The sequence below is a fragment of the Sinocyclocheilus rhinocerous genome, unplaced genomic scaffold (assembly GCF_001515625.1).
Source record: "Sinocyclocheilus rhinocerous isolate Xijiao unplaced genomic scaffold, SAMN03320098_v1.1 scaffold988, whole genome shotgun sequence".
In the NCBI taxonomy this organism is placed as follows: domain Eukaryota; kingdom Metazoa; phylum Chordata; class Actinopteri; order Cypriniformes; family Cyprinidae; genus Sinocyclocheilus; species Sinocyclocheilus rhinocerous.
The window spans coordinates 234,974-252,416 of record NW_015650363.1 but is presented as its reverse complement, the minus strand read 5'-3'; the positions used below and the strand labels follow the sequence as shown (position 1 = coordinate 252,416).

Sequence of the window (17,443 nt, the reverse complement as noted above, 5' to 3'; positions counted from 1 at the left end):
TTTTGCTGGGGATGCGCGCGCACGTGAGCGCTGTTCTTTTCGTTGCTGGAGTAAAATTAATTCAGTTCACACCTGCGAGGGTCTCCCTGTGAGGGGTGCAAGCAGATGTCCAAATAGACCGCCGTGTGCTGTCATCCAGTCCTGGTCCGTTCTGTTCAGCTGTGGATCCGCTGTACGCTGTGAGTTCAAATGGTGATGTTTATGTGTGGGTTAGCATACCATTTCAGTTAGCTTTAGCATGTAGCCTCATCTCACCTCTGTGAGTCTTAAACTCTCACCTGATTTACAACAACACGTTCAGATGAAGTTATACTGATAAAATAATATTAAATACTAATAAATTATTCTTGTTTCCCGTATATAGTAATACACAGGTGTAGCTTAGTGCCCATCACAGCCTACAGGTAGACCTATTCTAAAACATTATTTTTATGTATCTATATTATCGCGTTATTAAATTTGAGAAAAAAGTCCCTTTCTTTTTAAGAAGCCACTGAAAAGGTTGTTATTTCCAAAAGGATGCGCAATGAGCTGTTTCATTGAGAATCCATAATTTAATAATTTCACTGTTTATTGTTTTTTTCATTTGTCTTTTTGAATTTCTTCCTGTGATTTCTTAGGAAGATCTTTTTGGTTAATACGTTTTAAAAGTAACATTCTCAACAAATGGCAATGTACAGCGGTCAGCTTTTAAGCTACAATACAGATAAAGACATAGACAAATATGATATTATACCTGATATTAAAGGAATAGTCCAACCGAAAATTAAATTTCTGTTATCATTTACTTGCCCTCATATCGTTTAAACCCATATGACCTTCTTTCTTCTGTTGAACATAAAAGTATATGTTTTGGAGAATATTGGTAACCAAAATGTTTCGATTCCCATTAATTTTCATTCATGGACAAAAAATACAATGGAAGTCTAAGGGAACCAAAACTTAAAATTCAAACTCAAAATATCCTCTTTTATGTGCCACTGAAGAAAGAATATCATATGGGTTTGAATTTTGTGTGTACTCTGGATCAGCTGTGCTGGTCACTGATTAATTGTGTCCTACAGAAATCATCATCCTGCAGTGCCTGAGGTTTTGTCACTCCACCCCGCCTCCTGTCATCATGGCACCCAAGGACATCATGACCAATTCGCATGCCAAATCCATCTTGAATGCCATGAACTCCCTGAGAAAAAGCAACACGCTGTGCGATATCACTCTGAGGGTGGAGGGCACAGATTTCCCTGCCCACCGCATCGTGTTGGCTGCCTGCAGTGATTATTTCTGTGCCATGTTCACCAGTGAGGTAACAAATACCTCCTATATGCACACTCATCACTCACATGTTACAATGTGGTCTCAACTGGAGCAGTCTGTTCACCAATTATGTGTCTAAAAATGCTCTCATTGTATTAAAAAAAAAAAATGTATGGGGTCTTGACATGCTAGTTAGCAGGCAAGCTTCAACGTGTTGAGCTGTAGAGCTTGTTCAGAGTTAAAGTTCAAATCTTGCTTATGATCGTGCTTCTCCTCATCATTTCCTGTCCTCTCTTCTAATCCATATCAATAAAATTGGCACAAAGGTTAAAAAAAAAATCTAACTTTGTTGCAGTTCTGCTCCTTCACAGTAGGAGGTGCAGGCAGTCTCTTTTATTCTCAGACATGCTGAAGTTGGTTCAGAGTTACTAGAGTGAACACAACCCTTAATTATATAATATTTTCCGGTATTCTCTTTTGAATAGTCAAACAATCCAAAGAAAGCATCATTAAAACAAAAAGAGAAGTCCCTTACAAAATAAGATTGAATTAACACTAAAAAGTCTGACCAAAATTTTTCTGTGTAGGAGCATTGCCAGTTGGTAAGCAGATATCTATGAGGCAAGGTCCATACTTTCTCCCAAGGTATATTCTCCACAATGCTATTCCAATAAGGTATTATGTAAGGAATTGTTGTTTTCTCTCTCTGAAAAAAGAGCTCTAATTTTATAGTTATTTTTTTGTTGAGCTGTAGAAAAGCAAACACTTCCGATCATTGTGTCAGAGTGCAAGTACATGGCCATGGAAGTGTAGTACCTTGCCACTGAAAAGACACACCAGAGGGAATGGTATTGAAAACAACAGCATATTCATCAGCAGATACAGGAATATTATATTTCTGTAAGAAATCCGAATAGTTGTAAAGTCAGCCTTGTGAATTAAAAAGCTGTCCAACTAAAAGAAGATTGTTTTCGAACCAGTTGTCAAAGAAAAGTGATTTATTCTTGTAAAGAATATCCTTATTGTTCCATAAATAATATCTGTGCGGAGAAAAGTTGTGTTTGTATATTAAGGACCAGGCCAAGAGCATCTACTTATGGAAATTAGAAAGTTTGATAGGGATTTTTAAAACATTATAATTACAAAGTAATAGGAAATTCAGGCCACCAACTTTAGAGAAAATCTAAGTTGGGATAAAATTCCAAAGTGAGGAGGGATTTTTAAGGAAATTCTTAAGCCAATTAATTTTAAAAGTATTATTTAAGGTAGTAAAATATACAAAATCCAGTCCCCTCTGTTTTGTTGGGTTAATTATTACAGATTTCCTAATATAGTGAGTTTTATTTTTCCAAACAAAATTGTTTAACATGCTATCAATTCTTTTTAATGTTCCTTTATCAACCTCCAAGGAAAGAGCAGCATAAGTCAGTCGAGACAATCCATCGGCTTTAGAGAGTAAAATTCTTCCTCTTATTGATAAAGCTCTCTGCAGCCGCAAGTTAAGTTTTCTTTGGGTTGGACTATTAGAGGGTCCAAATTTAGATTACGTCTTGTTTTTTGGTCTTTATTAATTAAAATTCCTAAGTATGTAACTTGATCTTTCACAGGAATGTTACATATAGAGGAAAGATCACAGCGTTTGATTGACATTAACTCACATTTGTTGATATTCAGGCAGAGACCTGAAGCTCTGGAAAAGGACTCAATCAAACTCAAAGCAAAAGGGATTTGGGAGACGTCATTCAAAAATAAAGTAGTATCGTCAGCCAGCTGGCTAATAATAATTTGTCTATCGTCAATTGTGATACATTGTAAATTATTAGTGGAAATATGCAGAGCTAAGAACTGAAAGGCAAGTAAGAATAGATATGGAGATATAGGACAGCCTTGTCTTACTCCACGTGACAAATCGAATCTTGGTGAGGTTCCGAATTTTAACTTAATAACACTATTATTATTTCTGTATAAGGTCCTGATGGCTTTACAGAAATAGTCTCCAAACCCAAATTTGAGTGAACACAACACGTGCTGTCAAGCTAGATGCAAACTAATTGATGAAAATGTTGTCACCCATCTCTATTGGTACAATGTAAGAAAAATTGTGTTATAGGAATATATATTAAATGATGATAACAGTAGTGGTTTTTAGATTAATAGATTATTGCAGAAAATAAGCTCTGTGACTATCAAAAGTTTATTATTCCTAAGACTAGGATACACTACATGACTTTTAAAATCTGAACAGATTTTAAAGGGGTCATATGATGTTGCTAAAAAGAACATTATTTTGTGTATTTGGTGTAATGAAATGTGTTTATGCAGTTTAAGGTTAAAAAAACACATTATTTTCCACATACTGTACATTATTGTTTCTCCTCTATGCCCCGCCTTTCTGAAACACGTCGATTTTTACAAAGCTCCTACAATACTACAGCGAGAATAAAAGTTAGCCTTCTTTCTTTGCTTGAACATTTGGGCGGCGTTATGCAAATCTTCCCAGATAGTGACGTAGGTATGTGGGGGTGTGTTAGAACGAGCCGTTTTAGGTAGGCGTGGTTGACTCTTAACTTTTATAAAGAATATCTCTTTGGATTTGAGACTTTAGTCTTTGCAACTTTACAGATCTTCTTTATGCACCAAGAACTTGTAACTCTCTAAAGAGAAAGGAAAAATTTAAATCGCATCATATGACCTCTTTAAACAATATAAAAACAACGTGAGTTCTTAAAATATCAAACATGTCCACCGACTGGATGGATTCATAGTCTAAGCTAAAAAATCAGAGTCTGTAACCATCATACACTACACAGTTTTCTATGAAATCTGTCAACTCAAATCTGCAGACTGACTTTCGGCAACTAGTGTCAACTTCTCCAGACTGTAGTGTCTTTAGAAGTCGTGTAGTGTATTCCAGGCTTTGCACGTTTTATTCATCATGATAGTCCTCACAACTGAACATTTTAAAACCTAAATGCAATTAGCAAAAGTTTAACGCTAAACATGGGCTTTAAACAAACTACACCACACGAATGACTTCAACATCATCACTATTAAGCTTCTGACAACTCTTGTAGTCTTTATAGAAACATTGGACCCAATTTATATTAAGTGTGCTTAACTGTTATACTATGTACTTGCTTTTAAATGAATCATTTGATACAGTTCACTTATTGTGTGCATACTTGTTTTTACATTATACTTCTATTTGAAAATACTATCCTGTAATTACATCTGTAATTAAGTTCTGTAGTTACATCTGTAATTACACTGTTTGACCCTACCTCTACCCCTTAAACCTAACCATACCACCAAACCTGCCCCTAACTTTAACCGTATCCACCCTCAATAGCAGCAAAAGTGTTTTGCAGTTCAACATGAACACAATAGGTACATTGTACCTAACAATTCATTGTTTTAAGTTAAAAAAAAGTGGGACAGAAACATTTTCCATGAAAGTTTGATTTAGAATAGTTTGCAAAAGTGTGATCATAAACACACTTTAAAAGACTGTAAAAGACTAGACTAGTGAGTAGATGAGTTTTTCTGTTCAGCATAACGACGTTTAATCTTTCCATTCATTTAGCCACTTGTTAGCAACTATATTTTTCAAGACAAATAAAGGCTTTAAAACATCCCAAGGAGGTATTACTGCTGTTTTTTTTGGGAGCTGAATAAAATGTGGAAAATATCCTGAGCATGTGTTAACCGTCCACAAACCTTATTTCAGGCATTTATCCAAACACCCAAACTTTAGGACGATGGAACCAGAAGTGCTAAAATGTTAACTCGCTTCTGGGTTTTGGCCTACAAAAATATGTCATCCCTGCAGCACATGACAATATTACAGCTGTGGTGTTGGGCAGAAATATGCATTTGTTGTCCACATCGCTTACTTCTGTTCCACTTTGTTATCACTGCAGTGACTTTTATTTTGTACTCTTAATCTGAAATTAAAGTTCCAGAATGCTGGCATGTGTCTCATGGGTCAGTTTTTTTTTGTTGCCAAGATAAGGGGGGGAAAGGGGGAAAAAATATTTATTTTACCGTGTCATCATTTTCTTGTTGCTCTATAGCTTGCTGAAAAAGGGAAGTCCTTTGTGGACATTCAGGGCCTCACAGCATCCACCATGGAGATCCTGTTGGATTTTGTTTACACAGAGACGGTGCTGGTTACCGTAGAAAATGTTCAGGAGCTGCTGCCCGCTGCCTGTCTCTTGCAGCTTAAAGGTACAAACACACAAACCAGCTCAGCTCACATTGTTGTTTCTTTGTTGTGGTATTCTAATATTACCAAACCCATTTGATTATTTGTACAACATTTATGGATTTCTATATACACTCAAAGTAAATAACAAGATCAGCACATCTGAATAAAGCACATGCTAAAACCATTTTTTTACCTGTGCTGTATATGATACATTAATTCTGGCTTATTTCACATGTGGCATTTAAAAAAAAAAAAATCTGCATAATGTGATTTTTTTTGTTTCTTTTATAAGGAAATGAACATTGAATGCTTGCTGAGATCCAAGCATGATAAGGTCTCACTGAGACTCTTAATTGTGAAGGGGACAAACACAAGTACAAACCTGCATGAAATTAGGGAGCAATTATTGCCACAGACCTGCTATTAGAGCTCAGCTGCTGAAGATAAAGATTACAGAAGAGTCTGATTGATCTCTAAGGACTGAGGGTTTTCTCTGTCTTCTCTCCACAAAAAAAAAAAAATTCTAAGGAACTATGACCATTTTTAGCACACTTTAACAGACATATTAATGCACGCAAGTCAGCAGTTAAGTTTATCTGATTTTGAACTTGACAATCAAGTTTCGAGTGCTTAAGTATTGCACTGCTTAATATTTTTTTTCTAGTAATGTGATACTTTTTTTTTTTCAAGATTCATTGATGAATAGAATGGTCGAAGAACAGCATTTAAATGAAATAGATTTTTTTTGTAACAGTGTAAAAGTATTTACTCTTTTAAACAATTTAGCGAGTCCTTGCTGAATAATTAATTTATTTTCTAAAAAAAAACCTTACTGAAATCTTTTGAATTGAATTGTATCTCCTTCTCCAAATACATCCAATTTAGCTTAAAGCTGCCTCTCTGTAGATGTGTGGGATAAAAAGAAAATGAAACAGAAACATTTTTAAACAGAAATTGGAAAAATATTAAAATGTATTAAAAAGAATAAAATACAAAAATCACATGAATCACATTCAGTGACTTGCCTTTGAAATATGAAGTGATGTGCAGCCAGTCATGCCCACTTCTCAGGATTAGTGTTTCATTTAATAATTGTGTGTCTCTTATTATGTATACAATATAATTATGTAACCACTGTCCAACTTTGAGATTGGAAGTGGAAGAAAAAGCTGTATATGGTTATAAAAAGACTTGCATTGCTTTTAGCCTTTTAAGGAACACTGTGTCCTTGGAATCAAAATGGAAAACACATCCCAGATCTTTTTAAGATCAGGCACTTCTACCAAATTGAGAGCGAATTGACAAGGAGAGCAATTGTGCGTTGTCTGAAATAGGAGAAACTTTTCAAACATCAACAGAATCCCTTGAGCACTCAAACTAGAGGATGTTTTGCCAAAGGTTGTGACAAAAAAAAACCTGTGCACTTCATCCCGGAAGTAAAACATTGATGTTTGGCACAAACAAAATGTAGCTTGACACCTAGGTAACACCTTCCCTTCTGTCAAGAATGACTGTGGCAGTATCAGGCTTCTGGGTTACTTTGAGCAGAAGGAAATGCAAGTTGCAAGAGCAATATAACTAGCCAAATCCCTCAGGCGAATCCGTTCTAGTCAGAGATCAGCGTTAAAGCGAAGACTTGTTTCCCAGCATACTAAATTACCAACTTGAAAAAAAGACTGTTCTTGAATCAAAGCAGGCTTTTCTGTCACATAATATATCTGCAATATAAATCATTGAATTTGCTTTTTCATATCTACTTAATGCATTTTCTTGATTTGCTAGTATGCCTGCTGTGGATTTAGATGCAATTCTGCTGTATTTAATGCAGATAAACCATTCTGATGTTATTTGTGTGTTTGTTCTCCACAGGTGTGAAGAGAGCTTGCTGTGATTTTCTTAATAGTCAGTTGGATCCATCAAACTGTCTGGGAATCAGAGACTTTGCAGAAACGCACAACTGTCTGGACTTGATGCAGGCAGCTGAACTGTTCTCACAGAAACACTTTGCTGAGGTGGTGCAACAGGAAGAGTTTATGCTGCTCAGTCAGAGTGAGGTGGAAAAACTTATCAAGTGTGATGAGATCCAGGTGGGATTGTCTGCATTGACCTTCTCTGCTCTCTTTTAGTCTGAACGAGTCTATGCCTTCAAGTGCACCTGGGAAACTCGCACCTCTGAGTCGGGCATTCGTTATTGCAACAAGTCAGAAACATAACACAGAAGTAGTCTAAACAACAAAATGACTAGATTACTGAATTCAGAATGATGAAAATGATTCATTTCTGTAACTTATTTATACATGGTTTCAAAACGAAATGTTAACTTCACTTGTATTCTGTAAACTGTTCCATTATCACACCTTTAAAATGATTGAAATGCAGCCTGTAAAATTAAAATAACTAGCAAAATCATTCATTTCCATTCACTACAGATATGCTTTCTGCTCACTTGGCTCTATAGAATATAGATATATAATATAATCTTCTGTATCATCTAGAATTCTGAGTTTTTCACTTTCTAAAAATCTTTTTCATGTGCTCGGAACATGTAATCATGAAACTTTCCACTCTACTTAAATGGCACAAGTAATACAAAACATTATAGAATATACTCAATAGTTTACACACCTACTGGTCAGAGTTAGACATTAGTCTGCAAAGTTTGCACATAGGAACCAGTTCAGGCTGGTTTTGAGCAACATATTTGACCACAAGTTTGAAATGGTATTTCTTTTGTGTTTTTGAGACTTCTAGCCACTTTCAGTAATGAAGAAAGTAAATACACAAGTGCAGACCTGTAACACTGCTTTTTATATCTTGTTTTATACACATGAGCTTTCTCAAACAAAAACATCTGCCTTTTGTGTTGTTAAATTCCTGTCTCTCACCACCGTCCATTTATTCTGAAGGTGTAATTACAATGTACTACTTGGGGAAGTCGCAGATCTAAAACCATGAAAATTAGAAGCAACAGATAAAGTTAGTTTTGCTACAGGGGTTTGTGTCTGAACAAATCTGTGTGTTATGTGTGTAGGTTGACTCAGAGGAGCCTGTGTTCGAGGCAGTTCTGAACTGGGTGAAGCACAACAGAAAAGAGAGAGAGCCGTATCTGCCCGATCTGCTGGAGTATGTGCGCATGCCCCTGCTCACCCCACGATACATCACTGATGTCATTGACATAGAGGTCAGATTCTGCTAATCAAATACATGCTGACTGTATGAATGTACAGGATGCTGCATTTAGAACCAAAGACTTTGTGTTCATGGGGTCAACGTCCCCACCAATGTGTTTATTTTGTGTGCATTATTTCATGATATTTGTACATTTGTATTGAGTGTTGCGTTTTACGTTTTAGCCATTGATACGCTGCAGTCTGCCATGTCGAGATTTGGTAGACGAAGCAAAGAAGTTTCACCTTCGGCCAGAGTTACGCAGCGAGATGCAGAGTCCTCGAACCCAAGCAAGACTCGGTCTGATGCCTCTGTGTGTTTTCAGTATTTAGGCCTGAAATCCTTCAGTCTAATTGATTCTCAGTATATATATTATGTCAGTTCACTCTTTCGCTGAATTAGTTTTGCATGTTTTAACATGTTCGTGATCTACTTGTGAAGCCTCGTACAACTGTTTTTTGACACTGGATTGGGTTTTAGGTGCCAAAGAGGTTCTCTTGGTAATTGGAGGATTTGGCAGCCAACAATCACCCATTGACGTTGTTGAGAAGTATGATCCCAAAATCAGAGAGTGGAGCTTTCTTCCTGTAAGTTATGTTGTCCATTGATTTAAAAGCATTTGTCCAATGTCAGTGTCTTTCTATAGTATTTTTTTTTACATGTTAGTGTGATAAAGTGTAATGCTGCATGAATTTTGAAGGTAATTTGAGCAGCAGGAGGTGGTTTTATTTCTCTCAAAATATATTTATGTACCAGAACATTGCAAGGAAACGGCGCTACGTTGCCACTGTTGCCCTGAATGACCGCGTCTATGTTATCGGTGGGTACGATGGCCGATCACGGTTGAGTTCAGTCGAGTGTTTGGACTACACAGCAGATGAAGATGGAGTCTGGTACTCTGTCGCCACAATGAATGTACGCCGAGGCCTTGCAGGAGCCACAACCCTCGGAGGTACCTGTTCTGTATGATGACATGATGCTTGTTTTCACACATTTGTTGAGTTCTAGTAGGTTCTTTTGGATTCTGGGTCAAGGTGGGTTGCATTTTTGAAGACTTTAAGGCACATGAGTATTGAATGAAACAGTACAGTTCACATAAGACTGAAACTGAATCTGCCAACCAAACAAGTTCAGTGAGTCTGAATTATGTGGGTTCGGTGGATGTACAGCAGGATGATTTTCTTTAAACAATGTTCTTAGGCTACATTGCCTGAAGCGCTTCTCTTTTGCAAGTCAGTTGAGTAAACCAGCTTTGTGTCAATCAAAATGTTGGTATTTTCAGAACTAGATTTTTTTTCCTTTCAGATATGATCTACGTTGCGGGTGGATTTGATGGTAGTAGACGTCACACCAGCATGGAGCGTTATGACCCCAATATTGACCAGTGGAGCATGCTGGGAGATATGCAGACTGCGAGGGAGGGAGCAGGACTTGTTGTAGCCAGTGGACTCATTTACTGTTTGGGTAAAGTTTTGTTTGTTGTAGAAGGTAAATGAATATGTCAATGTCAATGTCTGTGGTGATTTCTTTTGGTCTTCTTGTGCTGAGAATCCAGAAATACAATTGCTCATAACTAGCATTCATAATGGCAGGAACTCAGAAGACTTGGCACAGACATGTTCAGATAGACAGACATATAGCTTTTCAGACATGGTAAACATTGTGTTGTGTTGTGTTGTGGATGCAGGTGGTTATGATGGTCTGAACATCCTGAATTCTGTAGAGCGGTATGACCCTCACACGGGACATTGGACCAGTGTCACTCCCATGGCCAACAAACGCTCAGGTACACTCGCATGAGAATCCTTTTTAACATGCTAACACATATAATATTCTATACACTACCGTTCAAACGTTTGGGGTCAGTAAGATTGATGTTTTTGAAATTAGTCTCTTATGCTTACCAAGACTGCAGTTATTTGATCAAAAACAAAGTTCATGTAAACTTAAGCCTTTTAATCTTAAATTAGTCTGAGATCAAAAAATTATTTGACTGCTGCTACATATTGTGACTGCTTTCATCTACAGGGGCTGGTGTGGCTTTGCTGAATGATCACATATATGTTGTCGGAGGGTTTGACGGCACGGCCCACCTGTCTTCCGTAGAGGTGTACAACATCCGCACGGACTATTGGACCTCTGTGGCCAATATGACCACGCCACGCTGCTACGTAGGAGCCACGGTCCTGAGGGGCCGCCTTTATGCCATTGCAGGGTAAGATGTCAAAATAGCATGGTAGACTCTACTCTATTGGGTCTTTGTTACCACAAGAAAATAAATGAATGACTTAATCTCTGTTATGATATTGCATCTCTGTTCTTTCTGCAGATACGATGGGAACTCACTGCTCAGCAGTATTGAATGTTATGACCCTGTGATTGACAGCTGGGAGGTGGTGACTTCAATGGCAACACAACGCTGTGATGCAGGAGTTTGTGTGCTCAGAGAAAAATGAGAAGAGAATCGATTCTGACATAGAGGCGCTTTTTACATCTGGACGCTGGAATCTGTGCTTCACTGATCAGCGGAGCATCAGATCCCATTACCAGCCTTTAATGACTCTTCCCCCTTTTTGGATTTAAATTTTGTTGCCATCTGAGATCTCAGTCCTTGTTTTCCCTTGATGAGGGAGAAAACACTAACTTTTATGATACAGTCAACATGAGTGTTTTGCCACCATGTTTTTGTCCTCTTCGTACAGACTCTGTGATCTTTGGTTCCCTGTGAGATTCACTCAGTTGGGTCCTTTAAAGTGCAATATAATAATCTACTGGTGTCAAAATGTCTCAGAGAAGAGACAAGTATGTGTATGCCTTACTGCCCAAGTGATTGAATCCTTCCTGAAGAAGTGAACATTGCCAGATTCATCAGGATGTGACAACAGAGGTGCTTTGTGTAATCTGTGTCAATCCTGTCTTTGACATCCGTCAAATCTCTGGTTGCTGGGGCTCCTCTCATTGACTCAACCCTTTATCTACGTACCTAAGGCGCCAGGGATTTTTCCATCATCATGTACAGATCCATCGGTGAGAAATCATGAAGCCAGTGTGCTGGTGTTTTAAGTGTGTTTAATAGTGTGAATCCGAATGCACGAGTGAATTTAGCTGTGCTTTCTCAGTGAAACTGTCTCGTTAAATACTGGTAACCAACCCATTAATATGAATGAAGGATGACTTGCATGGTGGATGTTCTGCAGTATATCTTTGATGTGGTATGCAATTTTAATAGTGCGACTCCATGATAAAGACAATAAAGGAAAAGTCTGTTTATCATGTAACACAATTGAGGTTTCACATCATCAACATACCGGTGAGAAGATTTTAAAATGGATTATGCACTTCAATTTTAAGCCATATTTGCCTATTTTTGCTATAGCTGCACATCCTCCGCCAAAATTACAAAAATATTTCAATTGCTTTTTGAAAGTGGTCTGGTGATATTGCTGTAATTTCATAAAATATTTAAAGACCCATTGGAATAGTTTTTTTTTTTCTTTTTCTTCTTTTTTGTGCTGACTTACTTTTTTAGTAGTATATTTGGGATGGTATGTGTCTAATGCTGCCTTCAAGTGCACCTGGGAAAATCATACCATTCAAGATATGTAACATGGAAGCCTAAATTAAGCTAATTAATTATTTTGTGAACAATAAAACCCAAATAACTGCATCTGATTTCAAAATTTACGCACGGTATCTCTGCCTCTTTATTTATTTATTATTATTTTGGTTACATTAAGCAAACCATAAAAGTTGAGGGATTAAATTGTTTTTCTCTGCTCTACACTGAACTGACAATCTTTTGGCGTTGATAGTTTCTCTCTTACCCTGCAACTAATGTTCGAGAACTTTTGTGGAAAAAAAGCTGTCGAACAAAAGAAATACCTGAAGCACTTAAGAGGAAATTTTGAACTTTCCAAGGAAAACCCCCCTCTCGTAAAGAAAGATAAAAAGATATGCATAATTCAGTTCTCCGATAACCTATTTTCTGGTCAGGACAAAAATGCGGAGGCATGGCAAACCTTTCGCTCTCTATAACGGTTAGACGTGTTGCAATATTTTTAAATCTAAAGATGAGTGTTTGGTTGCACCAATCGTATGGCGAAGAGGGTGCTGATGCTGCCGCTGGCCAATCGCGCACTGCAGCGGGCGGTGTGAGAGCGCACGCGGGTATATAGACTGAACCGCGCACCTTTGGCCCTTCATTGCTGTGTTGGCGGAGACACGTTACGCGTCTGCACTCAACGGAGTTCAAAAACGACTTTTGGTGATTTTCCCACCAAAAGACTAACGTTTTCTCAAGAACTTGTATCCACGAAGACTAAGCGAAAATGGTAAGTGAGACTCTAGTCTCTAACAGATGAATACTTTACAGCTTTAACAAAAAGTCAGTCGTGGTCGTTCCAACCAAAACCGACGAATTATTTTTGACGTTGCGTTCTTTGATTTCGTAGTTGTGTGACTATTTGATGCATCTTAAAGGGACCGTTCACCTAAATGTGAAAGTTCTGTCATTCACTTTCAAACCAGTATGACTCTTGCTTTTCCGTGGAACACAAAATTACATTTTGGGAAGGTTGACATCCTACATTCACGTTCAAAAAGATGCGACTAAAACCTGTAAAAATCATACAGGCTTGAAACAACATGAGGATGATATACGTTTTACGTGAACTGTCCCTTTAAGACAATGAGGTCACAAAAGTTCCTTCAGTCACATTATCAACCAACTTTATGTAACTGCAGACGTCGTTTCATCTTCCCATCTCTTCCTTGTCTTCGTTTTCACGTGAAATGTTTCGTGTGCGCTATGCAGGAAGTGTGACTTTTTGTAGGCGACCTTTAAAAAAGGAATTTTTTTTTTTTTCCCGGCCGGTATGTATGATTGGAGCGTAATATGAAATAACTCCGAAGCTGCTCGTGAGGAATTTGTGGAATTCCACCGCAGAGGCCGCTGACGCGCGCGGCGGCCCGGGAAGAGCGCAAGACTGGGGGGGATGGGGAGTCTGCTGACTGGTTTTACCCCCACTTCTACAGACGTTTAGACTTCAAGATACACTTGGAGCGGTCATTCTTTTAAAGTACCGTTACTCATTTTTATCGTTGTTTTGATGTTGACTGCTGAATAATAACTCTCTTATTCCTCTATTGTGCCTTAGTTCAGGTTACTGGCTTCTTCCTGTCGCCGATTTTGCGATAAAGCGCGAGAGATTAGAGAACATGCACTCTTGAGTCACTTTCCTACTTTAATTCCTAAACTGAAAAATGGGTTGTGCTTATTTCACAAAAGTAAATGTGCTTGGGAGATGCTAGCTTTTCACCTGGAAGGCAGTATTATCAGAATGCACTGAGACTTTTAGGGATTGTTCACCCAATAGTTGAGAATGCTGTCTCTCATGATGTTCCAAACCTGTGTAGCTTTTTTTCTTCTACAAATGGTGATATTAGGCAGAACTGACCGCTTCAGTCACCTCAAGTAATTGCATCCTTTTCCCCTCCCCATACGAATGAAGTGAATGGTAACTGAAGTTGTCAATCTGACATCTCCTTTTGTGTTCCACTGAAGAAAATCTCACAGGTTTGGAATATTCCTAAAGCATTCTTTTAACATAAGGAAGTGAAATGTGTCATGCAAATGGTTTCTGAGAGATTTAGGAAGTACATATTTACCGTTTATTAGTCTTGTATTCTTTGGTCTTTAGATCAGACCAAATAATGATTCATTCAATCAGTAAATGCAAGGTCTGGCTCCTCTCTTTTCCAGGTTTAGGTGGTTCCTTAGTGCAGTTTAGTTGACCTTTCAACTCCAGTTAATGATTGAACTGTCATTTATAGTTTCAAGTTCAGCTGCATCAGGACTTCATTTAGAGTTTCAGCTTCAAAAGGTTTAAAGTCAACATCCAACATGACAGATACTAGTCACAATTTTAAAGCAATAACTTACACATGTATTACTTGCCACTGAAAAGCTGCCTGGCAAAAATGTTACAGCTTGGGGGACAAACCTATTTTACATCAGGTTTTGAAGAAAAAATTATGTAAAATACCTTTAAACATTGAGAATTCTGTCCATCATGTACTAAGATACTGGGTTTGTGCCTGGAGCCAGTAGTTGGTTGGCAGCCATTTAATGTTGTCCCCCCCCATTAAACATAATGTTGCCCCCCCCCCCATGCAGCGTGAGTGCATCTCCATCCATGTGGGCCAGGCTGGAGTACAGATTGGCAATGCATGCTGGGAGTTGTATTGCCTAGAGCATGGCATCCAGCCTGATGGCAATATGCCGAGTGATAAGACCATTGGTGGAGGGGATGACTCCTTCAACACTTTCTTCAGTGAGACCGGCTCTGGGAAGCATGTGCCACGAGCTGTGTTTGTGGATCTGGAGCCTGCAGTCATTGGTGAGTGTGTGTGTGTGTGTATGTACAGTGGTGTGAAAAAGTTTTTGCCCCCTTCCCTTTGATGATCTGAATCTTTTAAGTGTGACAAATATGCAAAAAATAAAAAAAAAACAGGAAGGGGGCAAAAACCTTTTCACGGCACTGTATGTATGTATGTGTATATATATTAAACTATCAGCCATCATAAAACCAAGCTTCTGGCTTGTAGCAAATCAGTGTTTTATTATGCCTGAAATGTTGAAATTAATGTGCATGTTATCTCCACCATCCAGAGTTCAATTAGTTTCAATAACTTAAGTGTGAATGGCTGGTTTTACGCTTTAAAGAGCTGTATATCAAAAAGTGATGATATACTTGTATTTTATGTTTCAGATGAGGTGAGGACTGGAACCTACAGACAGCTGTTTCATCCAGAGCAGCTCATCTCTGGGAAAGAAGATGCTGCCAATAATTACGCCCGTGGCCATTACACTGTTGGCAAGGAGATTATTGATATGGTCCTGGAGCGTGTCCGCAAACTGGTATGAACTATGATTGAGCATCAGAGAAACACAAAGTAGGGATGCACTGTTAAGACCATAAAAGTATTAAATTTAACTGTTAATTTTAATTTGTGTTTTTAAAGATTAAACGAGTGTTAGATTATGGTAAAGATAATCTAATTTTGTAATAACTACTTTTGGCTGATAACTAATATGGTATCGATATATTAAAAGGGGCGTCTTGAAAGAATAGTTCACCCAGAAATAAAAATTCAGTCATTTACTCACGCTCGTGTTCTTTTAACACAAGGAAGTGAAATGCATTGTGAAGGCGAGTAAGTGACAATTTTTATTTTGGGGTCAACTGTCCTTTTTAAGTGCAGTTTAGACCAACATACAGTATGTCTGTTAACGTGAGTGTTTTCCCCTCCCCTCCTAATCTAGACGGACCAGTGCACCGGTCTCCAAGGTTTCCTTATTTTCCACAGTTTTGGTGGAGGCACTGGCTCTGGTTTCACATCCCTGCTGATGGAGCGTCTCTCAGTTGACTACGGCAAGAAGTCCAAGCTGGAGTTTGCCATCTATCCTGCTCCTCAGGTCTCCACTGCTGTGGTCGAGCCTTACAATTCCATCCTAACCACCCACACCACCCTAGAGCACTCTGACTGTGCCTTCATGGTAGATAACGAGGCTATCTACGACATTTGTCGCCGAAATCTCGACATCGAGCGTCCCAGCTACACCAACCTCAACCGTCTCATCGGTCAGATCGTGTCCTCCATCACAGCTTCCCTGCGATTTGATGGTGCCCTCAACGTTGATCTGACAGAGTTCCAGACCAACTTGGTGCCATATCCCAGAATCCACTTCCCCCTGGTCACATACTCTCCCATCATCTCTGCTGAAAAGGCTTACCATGAGCAGCTGACCGTGTCCGAGATCACCAGCGCCTGCTTTGAGCCATCCAATCAGATGGTGAAGTGTGACCCCCGGCATGGGAAGTACATGGCCTGCTGTATGCTGTATCGTGGTGATGTCGTACCCAAAGATGTCAATGCCGCCATCGCCAACATTAAGACAAAACGTTCCATCCAGTTTGTGGACTGGTGCCCAACTGGATTCAAGGTGGGAGAGGCTGACAAGATGACATTAAGTGTCCTTTCTTCAAACTTTATTAAATTTAACAATGTCTCCTCTTTCTCAACAGGTTGGCATCAATTACCAGCCACCCACAGCGGTCCCTGGTGGAGACTTGGCCAAGGTACAGAGAGCTGTGTGCATGCTGAGCAACACCACAGCTATTGCTGAGGCCTGGGCCCGTCTGGACCACAAGTTCGATCTGATGTACGCCAAGCGTGCCTTCGTTCATTGGTATGTTGGAGAAGGAATGGAAGAGGGAGAGTTCTCTGAGGCCAGAGAGGATCTTGCCGCACTGGAGAAAGATTATGAGGAGGTTGGCACGGAGTCTGCGGAGGAGGGAGAGGAGTATTAAAGAGGCTGATCTGAGACTAGTTTTACACAATGGCCTACAGTCAGAAGAGAAACTCGTCCTACTCCAGCACTTACAAGCAGTATTTACCTCTAAGCTGCCTTATGGATGCCAAATGATTGGGAACAATGCCCTGATGTGTGTGATTTATAAGTGTTCTGTTTCATTCTTTTCTATGCCTCTATTCTATCTGATTTCAAAGAAACAAGTCTGTCTGTGGACACTTTTTGTAAGCCGTCTTTGTCTCACACATGCTGTGATGCGGTTTCAAAATAAACTGTCTCATGTGTCTATTGATTTTGTGTATTGATTACAAAATGTATTAGTGATTTGAAGCTTTAGCCTTTATGATGACTGTAATTCATGATTGAATCAATCATACTATAATCATGACCAGGCTGGTGGATTTGTTACACTCTTATTAGCTGAAAGTATCAACTAGCCA

General features: G+C 38.8%; 2 protein-coding genes across 3 annotated transcripts; both read left to right on the top strand.

Annotated features, from left to right (window-relative positions):
- Nucleotides 1–11,095, top strand: klhl12 (kelch-like family member 12). 2 transcript variants are annotated; one of them, XM_016516903.1, is made up of 12 exons: nucleotides 1–179; nucleotides 1,065–1,303; nucleotides 5,328–5,481; nucleotides 7,331–7,548; nucleotides 8,493–8,642; nucleotides 8,815–8,929; nucleotides 9,110–9,216; nucleotides 9,386–9,581; nucleotides 9,935–10,093; nucleotides 10,317–10,415; nucleotides 10,658–10,844; nucleotides 10,959–11,095. In XM_016516903.1, exons 2-12 carry the CDS (start codon nucleotides 1,121–1,123, stop codon nucleotides 11,083–11,085), a joined length of 1,695 nt encoding a protein of 564 aa, XP_016372389.1. In that variant the 5' UTR covers nucleotides 1–179; nucleotides 1,065–1,120; the 3' UTR covers nucleotides 11,086–11,095. The 2 variants fall into 2 exon arrangements, with proteins under 2 accessions (XP_016372389.1, XP_016372390.1); XM_016516904.1 differs by lacking the exon at nucleotides 1,065–1,303.
- A 1,749-nt stretch (nucleotides 11,096–12,844) lies between these two features.
- On the top strand, nucleotides 12,845–17,287 carry LOC107711852 (tubulin alpha chain, testis-specific-like). The gene is made up of 5 exons (XM_016516902.1): nucleotides 12,845–12,960; nucleotides 14,805–15,027; nucleotides 15,400–15,548; nucleotides 15,954–16,634; nucleotides 16,717–17,287. Exons 1-5 carry the CDS (start codon nucleotides 12,958–12,960, stop codon nucleotides 16,999–17,001), a joined length of 1,341 nt encoding a protein of 446 aa, XP_016372388.1. The 5' UTR covers nucleotides 12,845–12,957; the 3' UTR covers nucleotides 17,002–17,287.
- Nucleotides 17,288–17,443: the final 156 nt, after the last annotated feature.